The 14,780-nt window shown below is 41.6% G+C and overlaps 1 protein-coding gene across 1 annotated transcript in view; it reads left to right on the top strand.

Annotated features, from left to right (window-relative positions):
- Dnah5 (dynein axonemal heavy chain 5) overlaps positions 1-9,248 on the top strand; it is a 251,296-nt gene extending 242,048 nt beyond the window's left edge. Inside the window, exon 79 of the mRNA XM_052160127.1 lies at positions 9,097-9,248. Coding sequence (XP_052016087.1) covers positions 9,097-9,248 — 152 coding nt within the window. The remainder of the gene's footprint in view (positions 1-9,096) is intronic.
- The last annotated feature ends 5,532 nt before the right edge of the window (positions 9,249-14,780 follow it).

The raw sequence follows: 14,780 nt of genomic DNA, 5'->3' as shown, positions 1-14,780 counted from the left end.
CCTCCTGTGTTAGCCTCCCAAGTTTATCCTTTCAGACCTTTGGATAGAGGCCCATAACACTGGGCCTGGGTTAAAAATTTATTTATTTTTTAATGTTTATTTATGTGTGTGAGTGTTCTGTCTTTATGTATGTTTGTGTGTTACATGCATGCCTGATATTCATAGAAGCCAGGGGGCCTGAATGCCCTACAACTGGGTCTCAAATGGTTGTAAACTACCATGTGTGTGCTAGGAAAAAAATCATGGTCTCTGCAAGGAGAGCAAGTGCTTAACTTTCTCTGCAGCTCCTAAATATTTCCACGCAAACACTTACTACTTGTTTAACATATATTAGCTACAACCGTACATGCTAGTAGACAAAGATAATTATGAACCAGTTATTGCCCATAAGGACACATAGTCTACTGAACAAAATCAATAAAAACAAATGCTAAAATATAATTGCATAAATATGATATAGGCATGTTCATATGCTTAGGAAACAGAAGGGAATCAAGTATGAGCGAGAGCTTAGGTGAGACAGACTCATTCTGAGATATGGACAAGAAGGAGTGTGGCCTGGAGCTGAAGAGAGACTTTTAGTGGTAGAGGGTCAATAGCATGAGCTTACCCAATCCTTCAGTGACTGTCTATCTGATTCTTGCCATCTGCCAAATGTCACTCGGTGGTGGCTAAAGCTGCAACAGCAACGACCAGACAGGATGCCCATTCTTTTTTTTTAATCGGATATTTTATTTATTTACATTTCACATGTTATCCCCTTCCTTGGTTTCCCCTCTGTAAACCCCCATGCCTTCCCCCCGACCCTGCTTCTGTGAGGGTGCTACCCCACCCACCTACCCACTCCCGTCTCACTGCCCTAGCTTTCCTCTACACTGAGGCATCAAATCTTCACAAGACCAAGGGCCTCCCTTGCCATTGATACCAGATAAGGGCCCTTCAGCTCCTTCAGCACTTTTCTAGCTCCTCCATTGGGGTCCCTGTGCTCAGTCCGATGGTCGGCTGTGAGCATCCGCATCTGTATGGGTCAGGATCTGGCAGAGCCTCTCAGGAGGCAGCTGTATCAGGCCACTGACAGTAAGCACTTGTTGGCATCTGCAATCGTGTCTGGGTTTGGCATCTGCATGTGGGATGGCATCTGGAGGCGGGGCAGACTCTGGATGGCATTTTCTTCAGTCTCTGCTCCATTCTTTGTCCCTATATTTCCTTTAGACGGGAGCAATTCTGAGTTAAAATTTTGGAGATGAGTGAGTGGTCCCATCCCTCAACTGGGGGGCCATGCCTAACCTCTGGGTATGGTCTCACCAGGTTCCCCCTCCCCTTTTTGGGGCATTTCAGCCAATGACATCCCCGTGGGGTCCTGGAAGGCTCTTGCTTTCCTGACTCTACAGGAGAGGACGCCCATTCTCGTGGCTCAGTTTGAAAGGCTGTGGCAGATACAACAAGCAAATGTCATCGGGTCTTGTTACTTGCACTTTTGGTGTTTATTAAAGTTTAATACTGATGTCGGCGTTTGCAGTCATCCCCAGATGTGCACAGAGAAGCACAATATTGGAGCTGCCTAATAAACACTTTGACTCTGAGGTAAGGCTGAGTACAGACTGCTCTGCCTCCTGATTTGAGATATTATACTATACACAAATGCCATTTACACAGTCCATTTTCTGTTATGTTTCTTTTTATATATTCATATCTAATATATCATATATAACATAAATAAACATATAATGCATGCATATATATTATAAAAAGTGTACAGAAGCATGACAGAAAATATTATATATAATGTATTTTATGTAATTCATCTTTCTGTTTAATATTACTCATCCCTATTATAGTAATTAAAGAAAATTTACCTTTCTAAGGTTAGGAAGTCCCTATAACATATAGAGACATATAGAGACAATGTGTATATTAGATAGACTTTCTTTAGGTAAAAATTATAGTGCTGGTGATACGGAATGTTCAGGATGCTATCAAACAGAAACACACATAAACATGATTATATATTGATCAGTTGATGATAAATGTGATATTCTCAGAGGTTGCAGGAAGGTAACCTGATGTCTCCTAGGGGAGTGTTAGCTCAGCAGCTGTTAATCTGTACTGATGATGGCTTTAAATGAAGTGAGGACTGAGAACTGACTGTGAGAGCATGACAGGTGTCAGAGAGCATGTACAGGTGTCACAGGTGTCAGGGAGCATGGACAGGTGTCACAGGTGTCAGGGAGCATGTACAGGTGTCACAAGTGTCAGGGAGCATGGACAGGTATCAGGAAGCATGTACAGGTGTCACAGGTGTCAGGAAGCATGGGCAGGTATCAAAGAGCTTAGACAGGTGTCAGGAAGCATGTACAGGTATCACAGGTGTCAGGGAGCATGTATAGGTGTCACAGGTTTCAGGAAGCATGGACAGGTGTCAGGAAGCATGTACAGGTGTCACAGGTGTCAGGGAGCATGCACAGGTGTCACAGGTGTCAGGGAGCATGGGCAGGTATCAAAGAGCTTAGACAGGTGTCAGGAAGCATGTATAGGTGCCACAGGCATCAGAGATCATATGCAGATGTCACAGGTGTCAGAGAGCATGTGCAGGTGTCAGAGAATATATATAGGTGTCAGAGATCATGTACAGGTGTCAGAGTCCTTGTTCATGTAAGGAAACCATAATACACACATACATATGGTTGTGCATGAAATAATTTAAGAGTTCAGAGAGGAGAGAAAACTTCATTGAGCCTCAGAGACCAATCAGAGCTGCTGTTTGTAGTTCTTGAGGGATAGACTTGATAACAGTGGGAAGCAGGGAAGCAGGGACATGAAGCCAGCCTGGCAGTCAGCAAGAGAGGAGGGGGAAGGAGAGGGAGAGCAAGGCAAATACAGAGATGGAGACAGACACACAGAGACACAGGGCACAGAGGAAAGGACAGGTACAGAATCAGAGAAAGAAGGGAGAGTCAGAGAGAAAGAGAAAGGGAGGGAGGGAGGGAGGGAGGGAGGGAGGGAGGGAGAGAGAGAGAGAGAGAGAGAGAGAGAGAGAGAGAGAGAGAGAGAGAGAGAGAGAGAGAGAAACATAGAGATAGACCGAGGGACCAAGAGAGAGAGAGAGACAGATAAACAGACAGAGATACTGAGACAGAGAGAGACAGAAATAGAGAAAGACAAAGAGTCAGAGAAAGAGAGAGAGGGGATGGGGAAAGGAGGGAGGGAGGGAGGGAGAGAGAGAGGGAGGGAGGGAGAGAGAGAGAGAGAGAGAGAGAGAGAGAGAGAGAGAGAGAGAGAGAGAGAGAGACTAGAATCTAGGGCTCTCTCTTTCATTCCATAAATGCTTGAGGCCAGTCCCCAGTGACACACTTCCTAAGATTCTATCTCTTTGAGGTTCTATAACTTCCATAAACAGCACCATCAACTGGGGACCAAGTGTTTGAATACATGTCTTTTTGGGGCAATTTCTCATTCGAGTCATCCTGGTGGACCTGGGTGCTAGAATTCCTCAAGCAGAAGGTCTGAGCTCCAGAAGTGCAGAGAAATCAAGTCACAAGCTGGACAGCTGTGGCCCATACCAGACAATACTGCTGGCATGTGTGTTCCAAAACCTGCCTGTGTTGCTCTCGGTAAAGTTATGCCAGGCTTGAGAGGGAGAAACATAATCCCAGCTGTGCCACAACCCTGTTGTGTTTCAGTATATACCACTATTCTAGAGCATTGTGACCTATCAGCAATGTAACTCTGCTTACAGAGGGCTCGGGTAGGTATAAGAAATGTGATCCCACACATTATTGCTGGTTGTTGAATCAAAACCAAGGCGAGCAGGATCATAGCAGTCCTTGCAGTGACCAAGAGGGCCAAGGGCAATACCAGGGGACCTCCAGCATCTTCATATTTTTAGGTCCAGGAAATCTCAGTTCTTCACTGTTGTCTCCTCCTGCACTCTGGATCGAGACCCAGAGTTAAGATTGGAGTTTAGAATGATCTTGCAGATCTCAGTGCAAATCTATTTCTTTTTAACTGGAGATGCTAGACAAGGAGGAGGCAGGAGAAAAGGAGGAGGAGGGAGAAGAAGAGGGGGGAGGAGGAGGTGAAAGAAAAGAGGGATGGAGGGGGAGGAAGAGAGGGAGGAGGGGGAGGAAGTGGAAGAGAAGGGGGCTGGAGGAGGGGGGAAGAGGGGGAGGAGGAAGAGAGGAGGGAAGGGGGATGGAGGAGGAGGAGGAGGAGGAGGAGGAGGAGGTCACTCTAAGACAAAGTCTGTTCAAAAGTTTTTAAAAGCCTGATATGGAGGAGCCACTGATACATTTAGTACAGTTGCTTTTAATGTTTAATCTAACAATAATGATGACATTAAAGAAAAAACTCAAAATATTCACATTTTTCTTTTTTTAAAATTTGTTATATGTTCCAAGCACCCTCAGACCCATGCTGGGTATCTTGAGTTGCATGAAGTTTCCTAAAAAGCATTTAGCTTGGAAAATTCCTGTGAAAGTAGCTGTAGATTTCCTTGGGGAGAATTGGTCCTGAAGGCATGGAGAAGGAGATGCCCACAGGGAGGAACTGAGGCCCGGGGCTGAAGGCACTGGCGGTCAGCATATGGCTTGGCAGAGGTGTTGCTTGGGATTTTGTGGCTGAACTGTCCTTATGACTGGAAAGGGTGAGCCAAGATTCAACTGAGGCAGGAGTTATTTTACAGAATTATTAGTGACATGTTCCTTTTACCCAAAACATTTCCTTGAAATTTGCTTCATCCTATCATCGTATTAGTCAACGTGTTGTGAAAAATGTGTTCCACACAAAATGAAGAGATGACCGTCCTACTGTGAGCTGGGTGTTGTTTTTCTTTCCTTGTGACCAGACTGTAAAATTCCAAGGTGATTCGGCATCGAACCTATCAGCATGGCCACAATACTGTCATAATTTCACAATAGAGGCTTTTTTATTATTTAATAACAGAATTTTATAGGGCAGCTGCGCCCATCCTGCTGAGTGCTCGTCAGATCTGAGACTCGTTATCAGCAGATAAGGGTGGGCAACAAGAGAAGCAAAGGGGAAAGGGAACCACTTCAAGGCCCGGAGAATAGACGTACAATTTAGTTCTTTATCCTTTCTTTGCTTTAGCAGATGTAGGTAGAACCTGGTTTTTCCTTGTGGTTAAAGAGACTGATATTTGCAAATGGAAAACTTAGCACTGCTATTACTGATTTCATGCTGAATATTTCATTTCATTTCATTCTGGTAACTAAATAGGGTTTTAGTTGAGATACAGAGTGTGGCATCGTTAATGACCAATGGACACTCCAAATGTAGCACTTTAAAATTAAAAATCTCAGTTAGAACTTGCATTAATATGGAAGGTGATTTATCACTTCAAAGTAAAGTTGTTATTGAAGTACAGAAATGGGGCTGATTTATTTATTTTCAAAAGGAAGATATCTGGATATTCGTTTTGACACCAAAATCTTTAAATTTGACAGTTCATGTTTATCATGTGGACATCACAGCAAAACACTAAAATTTTATGGGATTTTCAAAAATGGGGAAACTATGTATATACAAATTCTAGATTTGTAGATGCTTCTTTCCAGCTTCCTTTGAGAATACAGGAGAAAATATACCACTCTACAGAATGACTTATCTGGGTAGAATACTGTGTCTAAACAAACTTCAGGGCGGTAGTTAAAAAGAGCTGGAGGGGCCAGAGGGGTTGGAATGTTCGGGGGATCATGGTGCTGCCTCTCTGAACACTCAGCAGGGTGAGAGAGAGCATTCAGCATTTCTGAAGCTTATGAGGTTATTCTGTGCCAGACAATTGTGTTTCTCACAGTGCACCTGACCCCCTGTCATCCGGAGACTGTGTAGGCATCTGTGTGAGGTAGGGCAAGCAACATAAGGCAACTTCCTGACTCCAGGAGCCTCACGTAGTTAATCCACTTCTAACTTAAAAAATCTAGAACTCTATAAAGGAAATGGGCATACATGGCACAAGACCAGGAATTAGCTATACATGGCACATGCCAAGTTTTGCAAAGATTAGGAGCCTAATTAGCTGTGGGCCTTCTGTCCAAGTTTGATTTTTTTTTATTCGATATATTTTTTATTTACATTGCAAATGATTTCCCCTTTTCTAGCCCCCCCACTCCCCGAAAGTCCCATAAGCCCCCTTCTCTCCCCCTGTCCTCCCACCCACCCCTTCCCACTTCCCTGTTCTGGTTTTGCCCTATTTTTAAGGCTTTACAATCTTGGAGAAATATCTTCCTTCCGTAGGTTTCAGCTTTCTCATCTATAATGCGAGTAAAGGATCTTACTTGATGACAGCTTCCACAACAGAGTTGTTTACAAAGCTGAACTGATGGTGTTGAGCATTCAGAAGCTACAAAATGAAATACTTTTATTAATATGACTACCATTATCATTTTAAACCACAGGATTTTAAGATGGAAAGAGTTACATTTATGGAGTAAAAAGGAAAGGAAATGCTTAAGAATTGAGAAGTTGGTTGCTTTGGGTATTGGCAAAAACATATGTAGTATATGTGAATCAGTGCCTGGGATAGATAAGGAAGTTAAATGGCCGGAAAGCAGAATTTCTCCAAGACAATTTATTAAGATATTTAGGATCCTCGATGTCGAGTCCACACGATTTCATTCCCCACAATCTGTTTTCTGGAACCCTAAGGCTTGAAACATGTAGCTAAGTTGTTCTCCCTGAACACTTATCTTTAAAGTTACTAGTCTGAGAAGGGAATTGGGCATAGACAATCTGTTCTGAGGTAGGATTTTCACCATGAAATTATATTTGGGGTGACTTCTAATCCTGTCTCAGATGTTTGCTACGTGCTGTGACTTGGTATGAGCATCTTCAGTTAAGAATCAATTAAAAATAAATAAAACTGAACAAACACTTCAGTGAACCATTTTCCTCTGCTTATTAAAAAGGATTCTGTTATTTTATAATTCCAATTTATTTTGGAATTAAAATCCAAGTAGTCAAATATTGTACAAGGTATAATTGTTATAATCATCATTAGACTAAGAGGTAAGACTCTAATGGCTTACTTTGAGGTTTATAAAATGACTGTTAATCAAATTTACAACAAGAACAATTAGTTGTATGTTTTGTGGAAGCTTATAGGTCCTAGAATTAAAGGATTTAAATATATCAGTTAGTATAGTTAATATTTTGTGATTCATTGTACGTGATCAGAACTTACTCACAGACACACAGACACACACAGACACACATAGACACACAGACACACACATAGACACAGACATCCACAGACACACACACACACACACACACACACACAGACACACACATAGACACACAGACACACACAGACATGGCATTCTACATATTTTCTCAACTAGTGCTGCTAGCATTATCCTAAGAATAACTGAAGAAGGAACATCTAAATTGAGAATTATTGGATATTATACTATTGTTTATTTCTGATGATGACTTTAATGAGATCAAGTCCACAGAGAGCTATTAAGTAACTGTACTCACTGTGACTTGTTGCAGCACAGGTCTTCCAGGCTGGACACCATGTTTGTGTTTGCTTTGGATAACCCCATTGTAGTTTGCTATTCTCTGAATTATAGGTTGTTTGCAACATTCTTGGCACCAATTCACTACATACTAGGCAAGTCTGTGATTGTGCCAAACCTAAATGTCCATATATGTTCACTCAGGGTAGGAAAACATCTATTCTTAGTCACTACATCATAATATTTATTTTATGTCAAGACATATGTATAATATAATATACCCTTCATGATAATTTATAGTGGATATTTTAAAAACACACAGATAGCTGGATGAAGCTTCTATTCAGTTAAATAAGACTTCTCCTTTCTTTTCTAATTTGTTACTAAAATCTGAACTGCTCCAGTGCCTAGCTTCATTAAACTAATGTAGTAAGTTTAACTTTAGTGAACTGTGGTTCTTTCTCAGTAGTTACAAGAGTCATACACAATGATCCACATACTTTCCAGAGTAGTGCAGGGAGTAGTGTGGGTGAGACTTTTGTTTTTAAAGGTTTTACAGTCTCAAAGAGAACACAGAAGAACACACTACATCCTGAGATGGATGTTAGGCAGATATGAAGATAAGGTGCTATGGGTAGAGTAGACTTTGTAAGGTGTGAACAGAAGATGATTTCCAAGACTGCTCCTAGGTTTCATTAATATTTGTAAACTTTCACTCATTTTCTTCAAGAGGGTGTACACAATTTGTGTAGGTTTCATGCTCTTCAGATTTGGCTCTGTCTATGAGCACAGGGTGTCCAAGGCCGGAGGGAAAGAACCCATGGGTGATTTATGAGGGATCTGTGAGGGATGAATAGACATTAGGGCAGCAGAGTTGGTATTGGAGGTTGTATTATCTCTGTACTCTACAAAGGAGAACTGAATCTCAGGCTGTGATATTGCTTTGTTTCCCAATCCTCGAGGGAGATTTGAATTTCGTGACCATGGCTGTTTCTCTGTTTCTCAGCTATTTTTAGGACTTTGCTTATGAAGGAAATTCACAACACTTTTTGGTTGGGGATATTCCCTTTCCTGTGATTTAAATGTGAGGAAAACCACAGTACAGAAGGTTGAAAATGAGATTATAAATAACTGATAAGTATGAAATAAAGGCTCTATAACACAATCAAATGTGGACTGATCCTTATGCCAGATGCAAGTCCCACACGCTTCCTTTCTTGCTTGGCTGCATTTTACTTGTCATTGGTGTCCTATCTGTGCATTTGATGGACAGACACTTACAGATTTAAAAGCATGGTGAAGGAAGAGGATGTGGGTGCATAAGACATGAGGAAGAGAGGTCAAGAGGAATGAGTAGAAAGGAATGCAGAATTCCTATGCAAAGTGAAAGGGGAAGAAGGTGAGTGGACAGTACTGTTGAGGTCATAGGAGCAAGAACTAGCAAGACCAACAAGAGGCTGAACATCTTGCTATAGCTGATGTGATAAGAGGGTAGTTCTTCATTCTATCAGCCTTATCCAGCCTTGGAATGACCTCCAGAATATACAGACTTTGTGCTCTGAGATGCTTCGCTTAGAAATTAATCAAATTCCTTTATGCTGTAAATTGTGTTTTGTAGCTGCAAGAGATCCTCGGCTGTACTGCTGTCCCATCTACAAGAAGCCAGTTCGAACAGACTTAAACTACATTGCTGCTGTGGACCTCAAGACAGCCCAGGCCCCTGAACACTGGGTTCTGCGTGGGGTTGCCCTTCTCTGTGATGTCAAGTAACAGGAACACACAATCCAAAGTATTTTAATATTCATTTCTCTGTCAGTGCTGGACATGCATAAATCAGATTGTGTTGTTTGCAATTAATGAGGTGATACAGCCCCATGCACTTCCTTGGATGCTTAGTTGTGTTTTACGTGTTTTGTTATTGGTGATCGACTCCTTCATTTGTTTGAAAGATATGTATTGATTTAAAAGCATGATTAACAACCTCCTAATGAGTCATGGGCATCAAATCTCTAATCATTTATTTTCTTTTTCTGTCTATATGAAGTCTATGCTAAGCAGATGCTATTTCCTCCCAGGGATTGTTTGTTAATGTGGTTCTGGTAGCAGCCAGGTTCTCTAAATTAACATAGGAAGCTTGTGCAAATTTCCTTTCTGTTACCTTTAGCCTTTTGGCCAGGTCAGGAGACTTATATTCAAGGCATCAAGCAGCTAATTAGTTTAACAAAATAACAGGAAATAGAAGATGGATTAAGATTATAAATAGGCAACTCAGGTGAACTTGGAGTATAAGCATGTAGAGCAACCTTCAATGATGCTTAAAATTAGCAAGAAGATCCTGACTGATATCTAACAAAAAGTCCTTGGTGGACTTATATTCAAGGCTTCAAGCAGCTAATTAATTTTACAAAATAATGAAATAGAAGATGGTTTATGATTATAAATAGGCAACTCAGGTGAACTTGGAGTGTAAGCATATAGAGCAACCATCAATGATGCTTAAAAATTAGCAAGAAGATCCTGATTGGTATCTAACAAAAAATCCTGGGTCTGTACCAATAGATAATGTACTCACACATCTTTAGAACAATATAAATTGATCCAATCTTGCTGTAAAAGAATTTAAACAGAGAAGGAAACATCAAAAACCATCCACAGGCTTAGATCCTTATTGCTTTATACCAAGGGGGTAAACACATGGAAGGCAGATTTTATATATAAAATTGTATTTAATAAAGGAAATAAATGGACCTGCTCCAAATGCTCAACTGTAAAGCTATGATACAGAAACAAGGAGGTATTAGACAACTATGAAATGTGGTATTGGAGAGTTCATTCGAAGAAATGACAAGCATACTAATAAGTGAGACATACCACTTACAAAGTATTGATCTCTCTGTAATTAGAGCTATAAAATGAGTTTGAATGTAGAAAACAATTATATAATAATATAAGAAACTAAAAAACAGCAGTTTGAAATGTGATAGTCAGAAGAATAGCGATGATCAAAGCCCAACAAGGTGTGTGAGGGAATCCAAAGGAGTTTGTATTAACTAGGAATTTCTTCACTTGTTTTATGTTTTGGTTATAAATGACTTTCTGCTTCCCCTAGTAGTAATAGTCTGTGTTATGATTAGATCTGCAGTTCAGCTGTAGGTCTGATTATTAACTGCAGTTTCTTCTGAGGTATTGGGTTTTCTATGCATCAGGTGGGTGGGGAGGATGTCTGTTCCCTACCATGTACAGTTCTGTGGTCAGCATTGCTGGTTTGCACTCATTATACCTGTTTAATTAGTGCGACTCTTACTGATCACAGGTGATACCGCTCCCTTAAATTCGCTTCTCTTGTATGGATTAATATGTCAGTCGATCCTTAAGGTTATTGCCAATTATTTCATTCTTGAGAACAGATAATAAAAATTAGAATGTGATGCAAATTAATAAAAGACTGCTACTAAATGGCTAAATTGTGATTGTCTATTGTTTTGCCTGAAAGAGTGTAATTGCTATTGAGAACCTAGAAAAAAACTGCTGTCAGAACTATTCTATCAAATTTGAAAATGTATAATTCATATAACTCTATGGCACAACCTGTTAGTATAGATTTCCAAGTTCCAGAGACACCAAGTAGAAAAGGACACAATACAAACAATTATAAAATGTTAGAAATAATGTTAAGGTAGCCGTGAAGCCAGGGTGAGGCGCAAGACCCCTTTCTGCTTGGCCACTCTGGTTCCACCTCATCTATTCCTGCTAATGGGAAGGTGACCAGTATTCTGAAGGAGAGAAAAATGGCGGAGTCTACTGACAACCAAGGATGCAGAATAAACTACTCAAATGGGCCTGTGTCACTGCAAAGTGATGTTGCTTTTCTTCCCATCTGTCTCAACGCTGAGTTATTGAAATTATATTCATTTTAGAGAGCCTATGTGCTGGGTCCTCTGCCTCTCTTGTAGCCGCCAGCAGCTACATGTAAACTGGGTTACCTGTTGAGAGAATTTTGGGGTCATAGGGAAGAGCGGCGAAAAGTACGGCTAAGTCAATGTTCACTGATCAAAGCCGTAAACTTTAATGGCGCCAGACCTTATAACAGTTCGGGCAAACCCTCCCCCCAGACTCCAGGCTGAGTTCCGGTGGAAGTTGTCTAGCTTCTCTTGGAGGTCTTCGTCTTGACTGCTCCGGCAGCTGGGTGGGTCACCTGTTTAATTCAGGAATCCCTATACCAGGAAGAACAATGAACTTAACCTTTACTACGTGCACTCCACCCTAGGTGGAGCAGGATCCTGGCTAACTGGGAGAAGTTAACCTTGACCAAAGTCAAACTCTGACCAAGTGCAAGACTGCCCCAATATGGCTCTGTACATGTCCTCCCTTTTTTTATTAATTTGAACACGAGGAGGTAGAAAACAAGTGGATAAATATCCTTCATAAGAAGGCGGGCCTTAACCAGGAGGGGAAGCATTGACCGTAATTCCTCTTAAATATTGTATAACGTCTTTTTCAGAGGAGGGGTAATAGGCTCCCTTATTATTTTAAGGACAGCCTCTCGACGTTAACCCCTATGCAATTAGGTGTACTTCCTGGGGACTCAGAAGCAGAAATTCACCTCCCCATGCAGTGCTTTGCCTCGCACGTCTCGCTGGTACCCATGTTTGTTCAAACAAACACACATAGATCTGAGTTCTATGTGGCTCCCTCTTTGGAGATCCACTTGTGTAAGTTTTGAAGCCAGGGGGGTCTGCAAGTGTCTTTAACAGACATGTAATCTCTCCATCCAGGTGAGCCTGGGTGGAGACAGCCAGTCTGCTTAACAGACAAGGTCAAGAGTTAAAGGTGGAATAGGATTAACTTGTCCCAGAAGTATCCAATTCAGTTGTAAATTAACAACTTTAAGGACACAAGGCTTGGCCTCTGAGGTGGGAGAGGTAGCCTTGTGAATCAAGAATTAAGCTCCGGCAGCTAGACAACTTCCACCGGAACTCAGCCTGGAGTCTGGGGGGAGGGTTTGCCCGAACTGTTATAAGGTCTGGCGCCATTAAAGTTTACGGCTTTGATCAGTGAACATTGACTTAGCCGTACTTACTTCTCGCCGCTCTTCCCTATGACCCCAAAATTCTCTCAACAGGTAACCCAGTTTACATGTAGCTGCTGGCGGCTACATCTCTCATGATACAATGGACCCCACAAGTGTAGATTCAGAAAACAAGCAATTATTTAGGCATGTAATTATATATAATCTTAATTTTAGACAGGGAAGTGTGGCATATGTAGGATGTGTAAAAAGTGATGTGAAGATAATAAGATAAGAGTTGTGAAGGAAAATGCTGGTTACCACTGATGTGATTAACAACGACTGACAGAACTCTCATTATGTCAAGGGTGAGTAACTAGACATGTTCCTAGTTTTACATTTTTGTTTTGTATTGTTGGGTTGGACCCAGAGTCTTAGGCTTGCTAGGCAAGTGATCTCTGTGGAGTTGTGTGTCCTCAAACTCACCATTTGCTCTTAACTGAGTGTACAGAATACAACTGCAGTGCTCCTGTAAGCTGGACAGCAGCTGCTTGTTCTAGTTTGTCTGATGTGCATCCTCCCATGCCCCTCCCCACTGAGCTCTACCCTGGTTCTCTTTGTCTCCTGTGTTGTCAACAGCTCTTTCATGACCCTCTAGACAACTAGAAACCTTTTAGGGTTGAGACATAAGGTTAGGCTTTCTTCGTAAAGCACACTTTCATTCAGAGGCAGATGCATAGTTCTGCAGAGTAGCCTCTTTAGCTTCTTTTATAGGGGATATTGATGAAAGGTAAAGAAACCCAGAGTTAGGGAGATCATGTCCCCATTAGGTGACAAAGAAGAGCTTTGTAATCCTGAACATCATCTCTATCCTGGATGCTGCTTGCCTCGAGTGGCCTTTTATGACTGGGCCATGTCGTAGTTTGAGTCAGAATGGCTTCCATAGTCTCATATTTGAATACCTGGTCCTCAGTTGGTATAACTGTCTGGAGATGGGGATTAAGTGGTGTGATCTTGTTGGAGGAGGTGGGTCTCTGGGGGTCCATGTCATTACCAACTAATTTTCTGCTTTCTATTTGTGAATAGGGTGTAAGCTCTAGGTTACTGTTGTAATGTATTGCCTTTCTGCCGATTGCTCCCTGCTATAACGGTCACAGACTCTAACTCTTCTAAACTGTAAGTCTCCAATAAGCTCTTGCTTCTGTAAATTGCCTCTGTTATGGTGTCTTATCACAATGATAGGGAAGTAACGAAGACAGATGTTGGAACCATGGAGTGGGCTATTGCTAGGACAAGCATGACTGTATTGTGTTTTGTTTTTGTTTGTGAGGAATGTGTAGACTTTGGGAGTCTGGACTGGGAAAGTGGTTTAATGCTATTAGCAGGTCTAATAGACCACCTAAGCAGGAGCCAGGAAGACAGTAGTGCTGAGAACCGCAGGCTATAGAGACCCAGCTCAAGAAAGCTCAGAAGGGAATAATTGTAGCAACCAGGCTAGATGCAATTCTTGTGATTTTTTGGCAAAGAATGTGGTTGCCTTTTCCCTTTGTCCTCAGAATGTACTAGAGGCTGAATTGAAGTGTTTTACTAATTTCACTTGCGGAGTAGATTTTTTTTTATTCGATATATTTTTTATTTACATTTCAAATGATTTCCCCTTTTCTAGTCCCCCACTCCCCGAAAGTCCCATAAACCCCCTTCTCTCCCCCTGTCCTCCCACCCACCCCTTCCCACTTCCCCGTTCTGGTTTTGCCCTATACTGCTTCACTGAGTCTTTCCAGAACAAGGGGCCACTCCTCCGTTCTTCTTGTACCTCATTTGATGTGTGGATTATGTTTGGGGCATTCCAATTTTCTAGGTTAATATCCACTTATTAGTGAGTGCATACCATGAGTCACCTTTTGAGTCTGGGTTACTTCACTTAGTATGATGTTTTCTAGCTCCATCCATTTGCCTAAGAATTTCATGAATTCATTGTTTCTAATGGCTGAATAGTACTCCATTGTGTAGATACATCACATTTTTTGCATCCACTCTTCTGTTGAGGGATACCTGGGCTCTTTCCAGCATCTGGCAATTATAAATAGGACTGCTATGAACATAGTAGAGCATGTATCCTTATTACATGGTGGGGAATCCTCTGGGTATATGCCCAGGAGTGGTATAGCAGGATCTTCTGGAAGTGAAGTGCCCAGTTTTCGGAGGAACTGCCAGACTGATTTCCAGAGTGGTTGTACCAATTTGCAACCCCACCAGCAGTGGAGGAGTGTTCCTCTTTCTCCACACCCTCTCCA

Source organism: Apodemus sylvaticus, chromosome 16 (genome assembly GCF_947179515.1).
Source record: "Apodemus sylvaticus chromosome 16, mApoSyl1.1, whole genome shotgun sequence".
NCBI classification, from domain to species: Eukaryota; Metazoa; Chordata; class Mammalia; order Rodentia; family Muridae; genus Apodemus; species Apodemus sylvaticus.
The sequence above is the reverse complement of the archived record's forward strand: the minus strand, read 5'-3'. Positions and strand labels throughout refer to the sequence as shown.